This window comes from Nannobrachium achirus, assembly GCF_963921795.1.
Source record: "Nannobrachium achirus genome assembly, chromosome: 1".
NCBI classification, from domain to species: domain Eukaryota; kingdom Metazoa; phylum Chordata; class Actinopteri; order Myctophiformes; family Myctophidae; genus Nannobrachium; species Nannobrachium achirus.
In genome coordinates this window covers 51,645,034-51,660,922 of record NC_137810.1, presented here as the reverse complement: position 1 = coordinate 51,660,922, position 15,889 = coordinate 51,645,034, and the positions used below count along the sequence as shown (strand labels likewise).

At 43.8% G+C, this 15,889-nt stretch overlaps 1 protein-coding gene across 2 annotated transcripts in view; it reads right to left on the bottom strand.

Moving 5' to 3' along the window:
* notch2 (notch receptor 2) overlaps positions 1 to 15,889 on the bottom strand; it is a 94,551-nt gene that overhangs the window by 76,315 nt on the left and 2,347 nt on the right. For both annotated transcript variants that reach the window (XM_080736468.1, XM_080736469.1), the window contains exon 2: positions 94 to 175. In XM_080736468.1, the coding sequence (XP_080592594.1) occupies positions 94 to 175 (82 nt within the window). The remainder of the gene's footprint in view (positions 1 to 93; positions 176 to 15,889) is intronic.

Sequence of the window (15,889 nt, the reverse complement as noted above, 5' to 3'; positions counted from 1 at the left end):
AGGTACTTATAATGTACGTACTTGATACAGTATTTCTTTCAAAAAATCTCTCTGCCAAAAAATAAAAAGACTCAAGAAAAGCTTTTGCCTCACCTGCAGTATCCAGTGCCGTTGCTGAAGATCTGACACGTAGCATTGTTAACGCACGGCTTCACATCGTCGACACACTGCAGCCCTGCAAGACAAGGAAATGAGTTAGGATACAACATGGACAAAACCGAGAGGGAGACCAAATTAACCACATGAAACCCAAGTGTCCCTATTCTGGGGTTGAACGTTTGGACGAAAATAGCCGATCTACAAGCCGCAGAGCGGCAACGCGGCGTGCCGTGAGCTTGCAGAGAGGGTTTAAGTGGTTAAAGCTGATAGCCAACATAAAGGTTTTTAGAGCTACAGTAGCTATGCTTGAATTATAATCGACTTACTATATAAACGTCCCCCACGGAACGGCTGAAGGATGCATTCACAGTGTTTTCCGTCATTCCACTGAATTCCAAGCTTACCCACACTTCAGGCCTAACTGATTGTTCTGCTGTGTGTTGGCGCTGCCACTGTTCCAAACGTCTACAGCAAAGCAATGGTTTTTGGCTCTGTTTCTGAAACTCATAACAAAATGCAGAACCGACGACTTGGCTCTCACCGAGCACGCACGGACTGCAAACCTTCTTCTCCTTTTCTCCATCTCCGGCCCTGCCAACAACATCTGTTGGGCTAAAAACCACCTAATCTAACTGGCCGTGCAGAAAGCCAGGCCGAAGTCAGCCAGTGGCCAACGGGGGCAGCCGGACAGGCAGGCAGGCAGGCAGGCAGGCAGACAGAAGTGAGCCTTGATAGAGACAACAAAGCCCGACTATCTCCATGCCAGTGAGACACTCAAGGCCAGACACATCCTCCATTGTGCCGTCCGGAGGCCACCAGAGACATGGGGCTCAAGTGGTCTTCACGCACACCAATGCTGGCACAACATACCAAGCAGAAGGGTGTTGCTGCTCCCAGTTCCCGTTTTGTCACAGGAGTAATAAGGCAGAGAGGAAACCTTTTGTTTGGAACGAGCCACTGCAGTGCAGTCAGCCCGATTTTGTTTCACATCTTTTGACCCCATTGCGTCACACGCCGCACCTTAAACCTGGTCTCGCTATTTTTGGCTACGTCATTTATGCATTGTCAAAAAGCGTTCAAAATCTTGTTAACGAGAATAAACGAATTGAGAAAATATCACATCTACAAATTGTGTCACATCATGGCTTACATCACATTAGTGGACTAAACTGTGTAGGCATATGTATATTTGCTATTGGATGGGAACCCCTTTTTGTGCTTTTAAGCCTCAGGCTGGGAACACATTTTTGGGTAGAACAGTACAGTACAGTACAGTACAGTACAGTAAAGTATGTAGCATATTTGTTTTTGTCATTTTTGAATAATATTTGAAGTTTATCAGGCTTTAGAAGGCGTTTTTAGAATCGGCCTCAGGCCTACAGTAAATGGGTTAAATGGACCGAAATAAAGATTGACTACATCTATTTCCACATTATTACCACATATTTTGTAATTCAGTGGTTAATAAGCATTTAAATGTGACACGACTGTGACAGTGTTAAGGATCTTATCTCTGAAAAGAGTTGTGTAGTGCAGAGGGCCCTTTTCCTGTTAGAGCAATGTCAGGTCAGCTGATTTCAAAGCAAAGCCATACCCAGGGTTCACAAGACAGTCATCACACCACAGGAAGAAGTGTGCTTCCTTCCTGTGTTAGATGCTAGCCTAGCGTCATCTAAGGTCACGTCACGGGTCCTCATCGATATGACAGGGCCAGCTGTATAATCGGATGACATGCTTTTATGATCGGGGGATGGGTCACGTTTGTACTCGAGTCTTGAGTAACACGACTGATATAGCTGCTATACATACACATTCTGCCAGCAATACTTTTGCGTTAGTGGTGTAAAGTAGATTTACTCAAGTTAAGAACAATTTTGAGGTATCTGTACTTTACTTGAGTATTTCCAATTTATTTTACTTCTACTCCACTAACATCTCGGATCCAAATATTGTACTTTTACTCCACTACATTTATTTGAAAACTTTATTTACTAGTTACTTTTTAGATTGATTATTATTACAAAACATACATTTACCACTTCAACCTTCCGGTATATACATTTCGGCCATTTTGAAAATAGACGATCTAGAAGCTCACAATGCGTTGTGATGCGACGCATAATGAGCTTGTACATCTGCTATTTGCAAAAGATGTGTACACATTTGAAAACTTGAAATAGGACATTCTGCCTAATGAGTACACTTCGATGGCAATACCTTTGTACTTTTACTCAAGTACTTTTACTTGTAAGGGTGCCCTCACACCAAAATACCTATGAGAGTGGAATCCGCGTTCCGCCAATGCATTTCAATGAGATGGGAGCGTTTTTTGAAGAAATCCTCTGCTGGCATGAAACCGCTTCACTCTCATTGAAATGCATTGGCGGAACACGGATTCCACTCTCATGGGTACTTTGGTGTGAGGGCACCCTAACAGAGTAGTTCTACATTGCAGTATTGATACTATTGAGTAGTTTTTCCACCACTGCTTCACGTGCAGGCTTTTATGATTCATAAACCTGGTAACCACAGGAACCCTGTAGCGTTCCTATTCTGGGGGCGAATGACATTCTGCGGAAAATAGCTCACAGCGCTTCGCACTGAATGATCCAGCCACGTTGTGAGCTTGCATGAAGAGCTATTTTCAGTGAAGACACTTAGTCTTAAAGTGACGGAAAAAAGGAAGGGGCCTAGTATAGAACTCTGGGGGACTACAACAGTATAGTCTACACTACAGTAAGTATATAGGGTTTATGAGTAAAATAAGTGAGACCATTCTGAGTTGGTCTGCGTGGGTTTGTACTGCCACGGACCTGATCTTAACCTCTACACCTCTGTTTCCCAAACAGTGGGTCTGGGCCCAATGTTGTGTCGCGGGACCATTTTTATGGGTCATGGGTAAATCCTCCAAATCAAAACGCTTCAGAAGAGGAAAGAAATCTAAGAAATTCCATAGATTTTTGTATACCTAAAAAGTAGTGAAAATAGTAGATCTACAACATGTTGTGAGCTTGTAGATCGGCTATTGTAGTTTGGGTCTCGGGGGAATCATACAATTTTTCTTTAGGATCTCGAGTCAAAAGGTTTGGGGACCAGTGCTCTACACCTGTGGTTCTCAGACTCTTTAGTCTCAGGTGACAGGTCACCCCTGTAAATAACGTTTTCATTTAACCACTTTAACCCCCACATTCCTATTGTGGGGGGGAACATTCACCAAAGAACTGCTGATCTACAAGCTCAAAGAGCGTATTTCTGACTTGACTTGGTGTACTGTAGGCTGAAAAAGAACAGTGCGACTCACATCAGTTTTACTAATTCTAGATGGGCTAAGTGGATAAACTGAAGGCACCCCTTGCACCCCTGGACTTGCGTCATGGCACCCTAGGGTGCCACGCCGGCACCTGCTTTGAGAACCACTGAATCCACACCCAGTAAAACTCAGTTGTCCTATAGCAGGGTTCCCCAATTAGTTTTCCCCAAGGGCCGAATCATGTCTAGGGTACCAAGCCGAGGGCCACAACATTGCAGGGGGCGACGGCGGCGTTCCTGCTACTCCCAGCGACAGTTCAGATATCGTCGTTGTCAGGTGAAAATCTTGTCATGTCCAAAACCATTCGTCTTGAATTTATCATTTTTAAAATTATTTAAACTAGTGAAAACAGCCGATCTACAAGCACACAACCCTCGCACCGCGAGGCGTTGTGTGCTTGTAGATCTGCTGTTTTCACTACTTTTGTGCGACGGCCTTGTATGATTTGCGATATGAGATACGAGATTTCCAGCCGTCAACGACGATATATATTAGTGTTGTTGCTGCTCTTATACCACCATTATTACTGGGGTTGGTGTGGGCCAGACAGTAGCCCCCCGCGGGCCGCAAATGGCCCGCGGGCCGCATATTGGGGAACCCTGTCCTATAGGATCTACCAGGCTCTGAAGCTCCAACAACGACACAGGGCCTTTGGGTTGGTTTCAGGTCTTAAACCACTCTGCTGGACACAGACAGAAGGAAGACTTGTCCTGGAGTCGGGCCGAACTGGCATAAGCCATTAGACATGGAGATACAAGCACATAAACCAGCGTGAAATCCCTAAGCCCAACACACCCGCGCACACATGCCCAATGCGTACACACACAGCTTTTAAAGCTTAAACTGATGTCACACACGGTTTCACTACGTCACAATTATGTCTGACCGCGAAAAAACGTCTGGGTCTATTTGTGTACCATTGATTTCCCTATTGACCGAAACAGACAGAAGCACATCTGAAAAGGAATGTCCGTAGTCGACAACTAGACATGTACTGTAAGTGAAGGGTCTTTCACTTTCACTTCAGGGGTCCATCTCTAGGACTGTCACGATTAGGACATTTTACATGACGATTAATTGTCACTCAAATAATTGCGATTAAGGATTTAATTGTGTATTTGTCGTTGACAATTACATTCCTTTTTGGCTTTTAGGCTTTGAATTTGCACTTGGCAATCATGACGCATAACTTAAATATACGAAAGAAGTTACTGACATATTTGACAACTTTATACTTAAAAAAGAACATTGATAGTGGAAATAGCCGATCTACAAGCTCACAACGCATCGCGATGCGACGCGTTGTGAGCTTGTAGATCTGCCATTTCCACTACTTTTTGAAAGTGTTTGTAACTAACATTTCTCAACATGGAAACGATTATGACGATTATGTAAAATAATTGTGATTATCTCAAATAATTGCAATTAGACGATTATGTAATAATTGTGACAGCCCTATCCATCTCAAATGGAAACGTATTTATGAAAGCTGTATTACGTACAGGTAACAGGGTTTACGTAGTAGTAGTTAACATAGCATGATCACAATCATCCTAACCACTTTATCCATTTATATGTTGGCTATTCAACAGTGGTGGAAAAAGTACTCAAATGATTTACTTAAGTAAAAGTATCAATACTGCATTGTAGAAATACTCTGAAGTACGGAATTCAAAATGTACTTAAAAATAAAAGTACAAAAGTATTTGTACTTAAAGTACCAAAAGTAAAATACAAAATGTTTGAAAATAGGTCTAAAGTGGTTTAAGTATGTTTTATTTTATAATTTGTATCTGCAAAGTAACTAGTAACTAAAGTTTTCAAATAAATGTAGTGGAGTAAAAGTACAATATTTGGATGTGAGATGTAGTGGAGTAGAAGTAATTTGGAAATTGGAAATACTCAAGTAAAGTACAAATACCCCAAATTGTACTTAAGAACAGTACTTAAGTAAATGTACTTAGTTACTTAAACCACTGCTATTCATGTTGGGCCTTCATAGTTGATCTACAAGCTCATAGCACGTCACTTCGTTCTACTATTTTTGCAAATGTTTGGAAAATGTTCAATAATGTTTTTACATGAATCTTCTCTTCTGGGGGGTCCACAGGGAAAAAAAACATTTTTAGATGGGGGGTCCGCGGCCAAATGTATATCTATTTGGGGGTCCTTTCTTGGCACGAAAGGGATTGAGACCCACCGATTCATTTAACGAATACATGGGCATGGATGGACAGGTGTGTTGTTGGTGTGAAAGCTTCAGTCAACATACAAGACACAGGTGACCAAAAGCAACAAAAAGAAAGAAACAATGTTGAAGGGGAGGAGAAAAGAGAGAGTTTAAATGGGAAACAAGCCTAAGGCGGGAACGAGAGAGAGAGAGAGAGAGAGAGAGAGAGAGAGAGAGTGTGTGTGTGTGTGTGAGAATGAGCGAGTGAGAGCGAAGACCAAAAAAAGCTTCCCCTGACTGGTTAGACGAGCTCTCCATACATGCTGTCACAAAGCCAGGCACAATGATCTCACAGGATTTGGGACGGACTGCCCCTTATTACACCATTTCCACCACACACACACACACACACACACACACACACACACACACACACACACTCACACTCACACTCACACACACACACACACACACACACACACACACACACACACAGACACTTCCCAGGCACTGCAAGCCAGCAAGATTTAGATTTTAAGAGGGCAGGGAGACAAATAACATGCTCTTGCAGAGTAACTGAGCCAACATACAAGCAAGCAGCAAGTAAACAAACAAGTTACAACAGAAGAAATTGACACATTAACACATACACACACGCACGCACACACACACGCACGCACGCACGCACGCACGCACGCACGCACACAATCTCTCCTGGTATAATACAAAAAATCACACCCGTGTGAAGTGGAGCTGTGTGTGTGTGTGTGTGTGTGTGTGTGTGTGTGTGTGTGTGTGTGTGTGTGTGTGTGTGTGTGTGTGGATCATGTGTACCAATTTTTGTGACATTTGAAGAAAATATGTAGGAAAAGGAGCAAAAAGTGTGTTTTGGAGAAAATTCAAGATGGCGGAAAATCTATCATGGCGCAAATGGGCGTGGCCTATATGGGGAGATGCGTCATGACCCAAGGAATCCAGGGAAAAAATATTTTTAATTTTCCGACCTACGGTTCAAGAGTTACAGGCCAAAACGTAAAGTGGGGTGTTATGGCGCCACCATGCGGCCAAATGACACAATTATTTTTTATTTAATCCTTGAAATCATTATGAACCTCCTCTCCAAGTCTTGAAACTCTAGCCCCTATGGTTTGCGAGAGACAAATAATTGAATGTGAGTTTTTGCGATTCCCATTATAAGTCAATGGGGAAAATTAATTCACTAATAAATTAATATCAATTAAACTATTGAACCTTTCTCTTAGCAAGTTACTAGCCCACGATTCCCGAGTAAGCCGGTCGATTTGACATATGGCGCGAGTGTGTGGTGGCAAAACTGTGGGACTAGTAGCGTGCCGAAGTTTAGGAAGTTCAGGCTACATACACACACACAGACACACAGACAGACACACAGACCCACACAGCCACGTATAGGGAACACAGCTCCAAAAAGCCAAACACTTCAGACTGGTTGCATTGTAATGCTGGCCGTCCTATCGATATGCTAACATTCCATGGGCTCTGTCTAATGGCGGTTCTCACACCTCCTATCAATGAGCTGCGGCAGTGTGGAATTCCCAGGGATCAGAGCCATGATAAGACTCCATCCGCACAGAGTCAACACTGAACCGACCCAGGGCTGAAGGCAAGAGAGCAAGAAAAACACGGCAGGTAATTGATCTAATGCTCAGAGAGAGAGAGAGAGAGGTATTATAACCTCCACCACCGCGCCAAAAATCCTCGTTCCACTTCTAATTTCTTTTCCTCCCTCCTTTGTCTCATCTTCCTCCCATCTGTTTTCATATGCAGGGGCGTCACAAGGGGTAGGAAAGTGGGACTGAGTTACCAGGGCCCAAGGTGGAGGGGCCCTAGTAACTTTAGCTATTGAAAAATAGCAGATATACAAGCTCACAGCGCGGCACCGAGTGCCGCGCTGCGAGCTTGTATATCTGCTATTTTTGAAAAGTCGTGAAAATGTGCGCAAATCTTTGAATATATGTATTTTTTAAGTGAACATTTGTAACTCACATTTTGCTTCTGGGGGGTCCCTGGAACTAAATATTTTGAGATGGGGGGTCCTTCACATGAAAAGGTTTGAGCATCACTGACATGAAAACATAGGTTTCTTGGCACACATTTTCACGATTTTTCAAAAATAGCAGATCTACAAGCTCGCAGCGCGGCACTCGGTGCCGCGCTGTGAGCTTGTATATCTGCTATTTTTCAATAGTTAACATTCATGGGGGGCCCGCAGTGAATCCTTGTACCTAGGGCCCAGAATTTGGTGTGACGCCCCTGTTCATATGCGCTCTCTGGACGAGGCATTGGAGAGATGGTTTAAAAAAGGGGGGAAAAAGGAGGCAAATGAAAAAGAGTGAAAGAGGAGGAGTGCATGAGAAGAAAGGCAGAGATTTACGGTGTCTGTGGTGTGGTGGGACTGGGAGGAGAGCGGCCTGTGATCCCTGCTGATGGGAGCGTGAAGCTATGAGGAGACGCTAATGTGAAGCAGACAGAGTCTGCACAGTGAGGGCAGGGGTTCTCAAACCTTTTCATCATTGTCAACGACCCCCAAATTGATATTGGACCCCCATCTGAAAATGTTTTGTGCCAGGGAGGGACCCCCAGAAGAGAAGATTTGTGTGATTTATGTATATATATATATTTTATGTGGCACGTAGTGTCTCACTGTGATCTTGTACATCTGGTATTTTTGAATAGTCAACGTGTAAATGGATGAAGTGATTAAAATGATCGTGACGATGTGTTAGCACATTTAGCTGGACCCCTGGGGGTCCCCGGACCCCATTTAGAGAAACACTGGCATAATAGGGGCATGCAAAAGCACGGACACTATACTAGTTAGAGTCATTTCAGTTTTATGTTATTGTGGAGAAAGCTTTTGACAAGCCAATCGACAAGCTCACAACACGTCGCAACGAGAACGCGTTGTGTGAGCTTGTCGATCTGCTTTTTTCTGCAAACGCTTTCCCCACAATACGGGTTTGTCGTACAAAAAGCATAAATAACGGGACGCCGCTGGCCTACTGGTCCAGGCGCATACCACATAGACATTGCAACATAGGCATTGATGCCTGACGGCGTCGCCGGTTTGATTCCCGATCCGGACGACCTTTGCCGCATGTCACTCCCCATCTCTCTCCCCAGTTCCTGTCAGTCTACTGTCCTATCTAATAAAGGCATAAAAGCCCAAAAAAGAGTAAATAACTGATCTACAACGCGGTGCGGCATGTTGGGAACTTCTAAATCAGCAATGTTTGACAGGTCATTGAACGTGGTTTATGCCCAAGTGTAGGTCTTTTTAAGGGGTTTAAGTATGTCGCTACCAAGTAGCATGACAATGGAACTATTTACAGTTCTGTAAAAGTTTCCAATCCATCGGTCATTAACTGTGGGACTGTGTGCAACTTGGTTCAGGTTTACATGGCCTGTTGTGCACCAATCTGTGAAATGCATTCAGGCAGGTTATTTTAGTAAGCCTGACCCTTCCTTTCAGCAGAAATTCCACCAGGGGCAAATGATAGGCTGACCAAGAGGCCGTTCTAATACACTCACTTGTGCATATAAACATTCAGTGTTATTTTCACTGAGGCTTACGTTTTAACGCATTTAGCTCATGCTCTTTCTCAGATGAAAGAGGCGTGCAAAGCGGTAGGGGTCACCATGCATGTTGAATAGAGTGGTACCAGCCGGTCATTCCAGGTAGGGCTGGGCAATTAGCAAACATAATATCAAAACCCATATCAAAGAACCTTTCTATCGATTGCTCAACATGGAGACTTGAATTCAAGGATATCTTTTGTCACATTCCTAAGCCAACAATTTAATGAGACTCTTTGTGTCTCCATAGGGAACAAAGCAAGCTCTTTGTGTCTGCATAGGGAACCACTGCTGGTCGTCAAATTATTGGCTTAGGAATGCCCCGATTAGGGAATCTTACTGGTATACTGTATATCAACGAATACGCACAAAGTCCACATTATACTTACTGTAGCTGTACAAAACTTGTAAACAAATGTCAATCGTTCATTAACCGCAATTGAGGCAAAAGTTTGTAATAATCAAGATATTGATTTAAAGTCATATCTCCCTGCTCTAATATAACAGATGCCATGTGTTTTATGGCAACACAAGACCAAAAACATGACCGTTTGTGCAGATACAGACCCAACATCCCAGTATCACAATGGCACAACTGGCCAATATTTGTCTAATGTCTTTTTTCTTTCTGCCAACTATGTGCATTCTAGTCCTATACGCAGATATATAGACTATGATAAATGATTAGCCACTGGTAAATCTGTAAAGCATTAATTACACTGCAAATTGATACAGAAATAAATGTGATCCTAGCGTGAATGAAGTCGGTCAGCAGGCAGGATGACGGAAGGAAAATACTGTCCCAAAGATAAAGGGAATTCTCATACTGTCCATGAAATTAGTTAGCATCACGTTCGCGACCACACATTTCTCAATCACACACACACTCACTCACACGCACGCACACACACAAACAATAAAGGGACAGGAACAGGTCACTGCCACTAAAGTCTAATTTATGCCTCTGCGACACAAAGTGTCACGCGACTTGCCGCCTTCTACAAATCAAGTTCCACACGGAAGAGTGCACAGTTATTCAAGTCGAATTGAAAGCATCCATATGGGCCTCAGAGGCGAAACCATCCCGGCTCCATTAGGGCCCGGAGCAGAGAGAGCAGATGACAATCAGACGCTTGTTTTGTGTCTAGTCAGAGGAGACTGGGGAGGACTGCTGGTTGTATTGTGCCGCAGCCGGCATGAGGCTGGTTCCTCCCTCAGCACTCGCCAGTGCTTTGTCACTGAAACCACAGCCAAGCCCCCTCGGGAGACCTGGCTATGTCATGAGCATAAAAAAAAAAGAATGACTTACAGGGGGAGAGAGAGAAAGAGACAGAGGGAGAGAGAGAGAGAGACAGAGAGACAAATTGTGTCAGAGAGAGGGACATAGAAGGGGGAGAGGAGAGGGGAGGGGAGGGGCGGGGTGGTGGGGGGACATGAGCGAGCAAGCTTTGAGCTAATGGCTGAGGATTGAGATGGGGGAAGTAATTATGAAACTACTGACAAAGACACAGCACACGAATGGGCGTCCCCGAGGCCTGGCGCACGTCCATACAGGAGAGGGCAGGAAGTTGTTCGCGCCGAGTGTGGAAGTAACCCCATTTCCTGGAATTGCTGCACAAGCCCTTCTATCCAGCGGGGCAGAGGGTTGCCGTGGTAACTTGCAATAAAATACCCTTAGCTCAGTGTGTGTGTGTGTGTGTGTGTGTGGAGTGGGGAGGGGGGGGGGTGTTAAAACTAAACAACGTTGCCCAGAGGGTAGAGCTTAAAGTTTACTGGGCCCACACAGATGAACGGCAGAAGCGTCAAGCTGGGTTGACGGGCCTCGGCTCTCTGCAGGTCAAGTCGAGAGCGGAGGGAGGAGACACGCTGAACCAAGCCGACCGATGCCAATGGCAACAGACAGTGAGACGGGCCGAATACGCCTAGCTAACCTGGCTGACTGCTGCAGCCTGCACTGAGAAGCTGGGCCCGGCTCTTGTACGTAATTAGGTGGAGGAGTTTGCGCGGGCCTCATCTAAAGCTGAGTACACATAGAGGAGGGCTGTGCCGTGTGGATGTTGGTACAGCAGGATTCACACTGCACTGTCAGCCTAGCCGGCTGTTTTATATATATATATATATATACGGTACCGTATATACGTATATCTATATATGCCTGTGAGCATGTGTGTCGAAATGTACAGATTGAGTAAGATGGAGAAGCAGGCAAAAAAAAAAGCTGACTTATTCGATGACTTTCCTTTTTAATTTACTACACTGTAAAATTGTGAGAGAGAGGCTAACTTACATCTGAGTATACAAAACATGTAACCAAATGGACCCTTACAGGTCCATTCCATTTAGTTACACTTGCATAACTTTATTGTGTTGTAATATTATTTACTTGCTGAAAAACAAGGGGTTTTAGTAAAAGCTCTTGAATTCTGCAACCATGTTATAAATGATTGATACAGTTTATTATCATTGATATAGTTTCTTATGACCCCCAGACAGATTTCACTTCAAAGTTCAAAGGATGCTAAGTCTAGATTTCTTATGAAAGTGTTCGGCCCAGCACAAAGTAAACACAGCTTTTATCAGATTAGTCATCAGTAAATTCAATTGACTTGGTTGTACTTGTATGCAGCTAACGGCACTTGGGGAAGACCTACTGGCACTCTTTGCCATGTGACATGGTGGCGGAGAAAGTCAAAATCTGTACTAATATTAGATGGGTTAGGCTAGTTTGTTCTAGCTTCTTTTGGTGCCCTACAGTAGCTGTCTGCCCCTCTGACTGCCTACGTAATTACGTATGCCCATATGCCATTCAGTGGGCCATATGAATATACTGTATGTATGGCATGCTTTGTCCTCTCGTTGTACTGGCATTGCTTGTCGTTTAAAGGTGCACTTTGCCGAATCTGAACCCAAACAGGACAGAGGACATACTGTAACAAACATGATGTGGCAATGGCTTTTGTGAGTGTGGGGGGGTTTCTGTGATTTTGAGTTTGGAATGCTGACATCATCACAGTGAAAGTCTAAGTTCCTCCTGGACTACAGTGGACTTAAGTCCATGTTTCCTGTAGTTCCGGTCGGACCGGCCCCCATGCCCGGCCCTGAGGGGGCTTCTAAGCAGGACTACACAAGATCTAGTTCAGCATATAGCAGCACCTCCACAGTGAAGGTCACCACGCCACTCACACAATGATTTTAGAAGATATGCAAAACACAATTTAACAGCACTAATATATGCAGACACAATTAAAATAACTATTTACCTAATACTTAGGTTGAAACAAATGCATAATGAACTAAATAAATACCAAACAAAAGCCAAATACAAAAGAACCCTCCAACAACACCACTCTCTGTTCCCTGACCACTTGGTACATAACAGCCTAACGCATGAAACCCAGAGAATGAGAAAGCGTGTGTGCAGACACTGTTTTGTGTGGGTTCTGTGCATAACAAGGTAATTGAGAGTCTTAACGAGGTGACTGACATGAGCTGGGAGGGCTGTGTCTGCATTCTCGTGTGTGCAGTCCATGTACACGCCTCCCGTGATGAGTAGGATTCACCGAAAACAAAACATTAGCCATTAACCTTATGTGTCTGTTTTCACCTAAGTGAGAGGTATGTTCTCACCCCCGGCTAGGAGTGGCTTTGGAAGGGTTAGGCGTACTACGGCATGCTGGAAGTTAAGACTAATACAATGGAAAGCAATCAAGAGGAACACATACCTATACATTATTATTTGTTACGGCCATAGGGCACTAATTTCAAATATTATTCATACAATTACAAAAGGTCCTAAGTAACTTTGACTGTGGCTTCTTCCTTTAACCCAACACAAATGTGATACTACTCCTACTGAGTCAAACTATGAATCAATGCTAATGATGAGGCTAACTTGGACTTACTGATGATGAAATAATCACATCAAAATCACCTTGTCGCTTTTTATTTTATAAGCCAAACACAAGGGTTGATTTGAGTTCATTCATGTGACCACATGAGGATTGATTGATTGAGTATTTTATAAGACAAAAGTGGAGAACATTACAAGTATAGTCAATACATTAAAGAATGTAGAACAGTACAAGTACAGTTAAGCACCCTGCTTAAAAGGAACATCGCAAATAAGTCTTTTTACAGTCTTTTTTACGTTGCAAGTCCTAGGACCCTTATTCTCATCTGTTTATTTATATCCACGTGTTTTGTGCTTTACAACATTTGATATAGATATTACACTATGTTGATTATTTTTGTTTGTGAGCCAGAACATAAACTGATATTTAGATATATCCTCTGCTGGATTCCTGTAGGAATTAAACTCCGGAAATAGTGTTTAGTGTTCTACTGATTATCCTTGGAAATAGCCAATACACAGTTATTATAACCATCCCCAAGTTCCTCTTGTCTCTGTCTGTACAGTATGTGCACATCTGTCTACCCGTTTCCATTTTAACATTCTATCTATTCTACCTTAACCAGTCCATTGTTTCCCCGCAATTCATTCACCAGTAAGTAAGACAAGACCCATCACTTCTAAAATTCCACAATAATGTAACGTGGCAGGCATTTACAGCAGAGTCGGCCTGTTTCATTATATAACTGCTACCTAAACAAGAGCCATTTTGAACCATAACAAGTACAAGAATTGGAACTGGGAACAGAACCAATTCACCCCTGCCAACCCGCTCGCTCCAATAAACATTCTTCGGAGAAACTCTCCGTCTTATTCTCCACCACCTTGCCTGCTGATATACGCTTTCTGGCCCACACTACTGCACCGGCATCTGCCCTGCCAGCCTGCCTGCCTTGTCTCCAGGATTACTGGGCTGTGCTGGACAAGGAATGCAGCCCATAGTAATTCCCTGTTAATTTGCTAACCTGTTCAACAGTGCAGACACAACTGCTCTGATAATCCCTCTACCTTCCACAGCCACAAACCCCCTGGTGGTAAATGTACAAGTAGTGCACCGTGCACAACGTATACCCTTACCCAGCTTCAGTCACGTTTTGAATGGTATTTCTTTCTAACGTCTTAAGGGTAAAAGGCTCAAAGAATGGAATGGTTGAGTGGACGTGGGTTTTGGCTCTGTCCCAGCATAAAATTAATGTGGGGCCAGTGCTGTTGTGCTCGCCATGTGCACTATGTGTTCCAGGATCAGTAGTATGAAGACCAGCCCCTCGCATCAGGCCTATCTTATTATACACCCAATGTATTGTGGCCGTCTAATACAGTGTTTCTCAAACCTTTTAATTTCAAAGATCCCCACAACTCTGAGTGTACAAATGGAACCAAATGGACCCGTAAGGTTCCCTTTGCACACTCTCAGTTACAGACCTGTAAAGTCCCTGAGGGTCCCTGGACCCCAATTTGAGAATCACTGGTCTATTAGAGTTAGACCTTTCTTATACGCCACGTAACCCCTGCTGTCCCTTAAACACGCACGTGCACACACACACACACGCACACACACACACACGCACACGCACACGCACACGCACGCGCACCCACACGCACGCACACACACACACACACACACACACACACACACACACACACACACACACACACACACACCCAAGTGTGCATGTATAAACACCTGCGAAGCAGCACACACACATCTGGACCCCAATCCCACAGGCCTACATGGTTTGACCTCATACAGTTCTACACTGTGCTGCTGTAGCTTGATGTGTCATTATTTACTACTCCCTCTCTCTCCCACTACAACCAACAAACACCGCACCGAAACACACGTGGTAGCCAGATTTACTACCATTACTAATCCAAAATACAATACCAGACAGGAAGTTCACAAAATCAGAGAATATTTATTAGTACTATATGAAGTGCACAAAATGTAAGAATGGCACTGAAGAAGCCAGGAACACAAAAGGGAAAAGGCTTTAGCGGTATTATATGCGGAAATTCCTTGCTATACGTGTTTTCAACTAGCATTCTTCTTCTTCCACAACAGCGCTGAATATATCTGATGACACGTGAGTTATCTTGGAATTTTCAGTACGGAACAGAGAGGAACGGGAGGGGAACAGAGAAGTCACAGGCGGGATACTCCGGGCCACATTAATGACTCCGGCACAAGTCAGTGGGTCGGAACGGCGCTCAGCAAATAATGCAGTGTTGTGGGTAGCTCAATAAACAGCTTTGTGTTCGGAGCGGAGGGCCGGAGCATGGAACAGATAAATCACATTTCACACCAGGCTCCAGTTTGGGGCAGAGGACTAGGAAAGCCATGGGCGGTACAATCGCTGGCCATCGGCAATGTGCATCCACAACGAAATATGTACACACGCAAATAGATACACACACACGCATGCACGCACACCAGCTGCCTGCTGTCTGTCGGGAAATAATATGCATCTATCCACATGCCCACGCTATTGCAGGGCAACACAAAGTCGTGTGCCACAGAAATGACAGTTCAAGTTACTCAGGGGCACACAACGAACCATTAAAAAACCACAGTAATATAAGCTCTAAGCATTTTTTTTATGCATCACAATTACTTACTCTGCACAGGCCTCAGTATAGGCCTGCTGTATGTTGTTTTAACTAAAGAGTCAAATGTTAATTAGTAATGTTTTAATTAACAGTGACATCAATTCAATTTGCTGCGCTACAGTGCCTTGTACTTTAATTGCATAATATATGCAATTAAATCTATGCATATTATGCATGG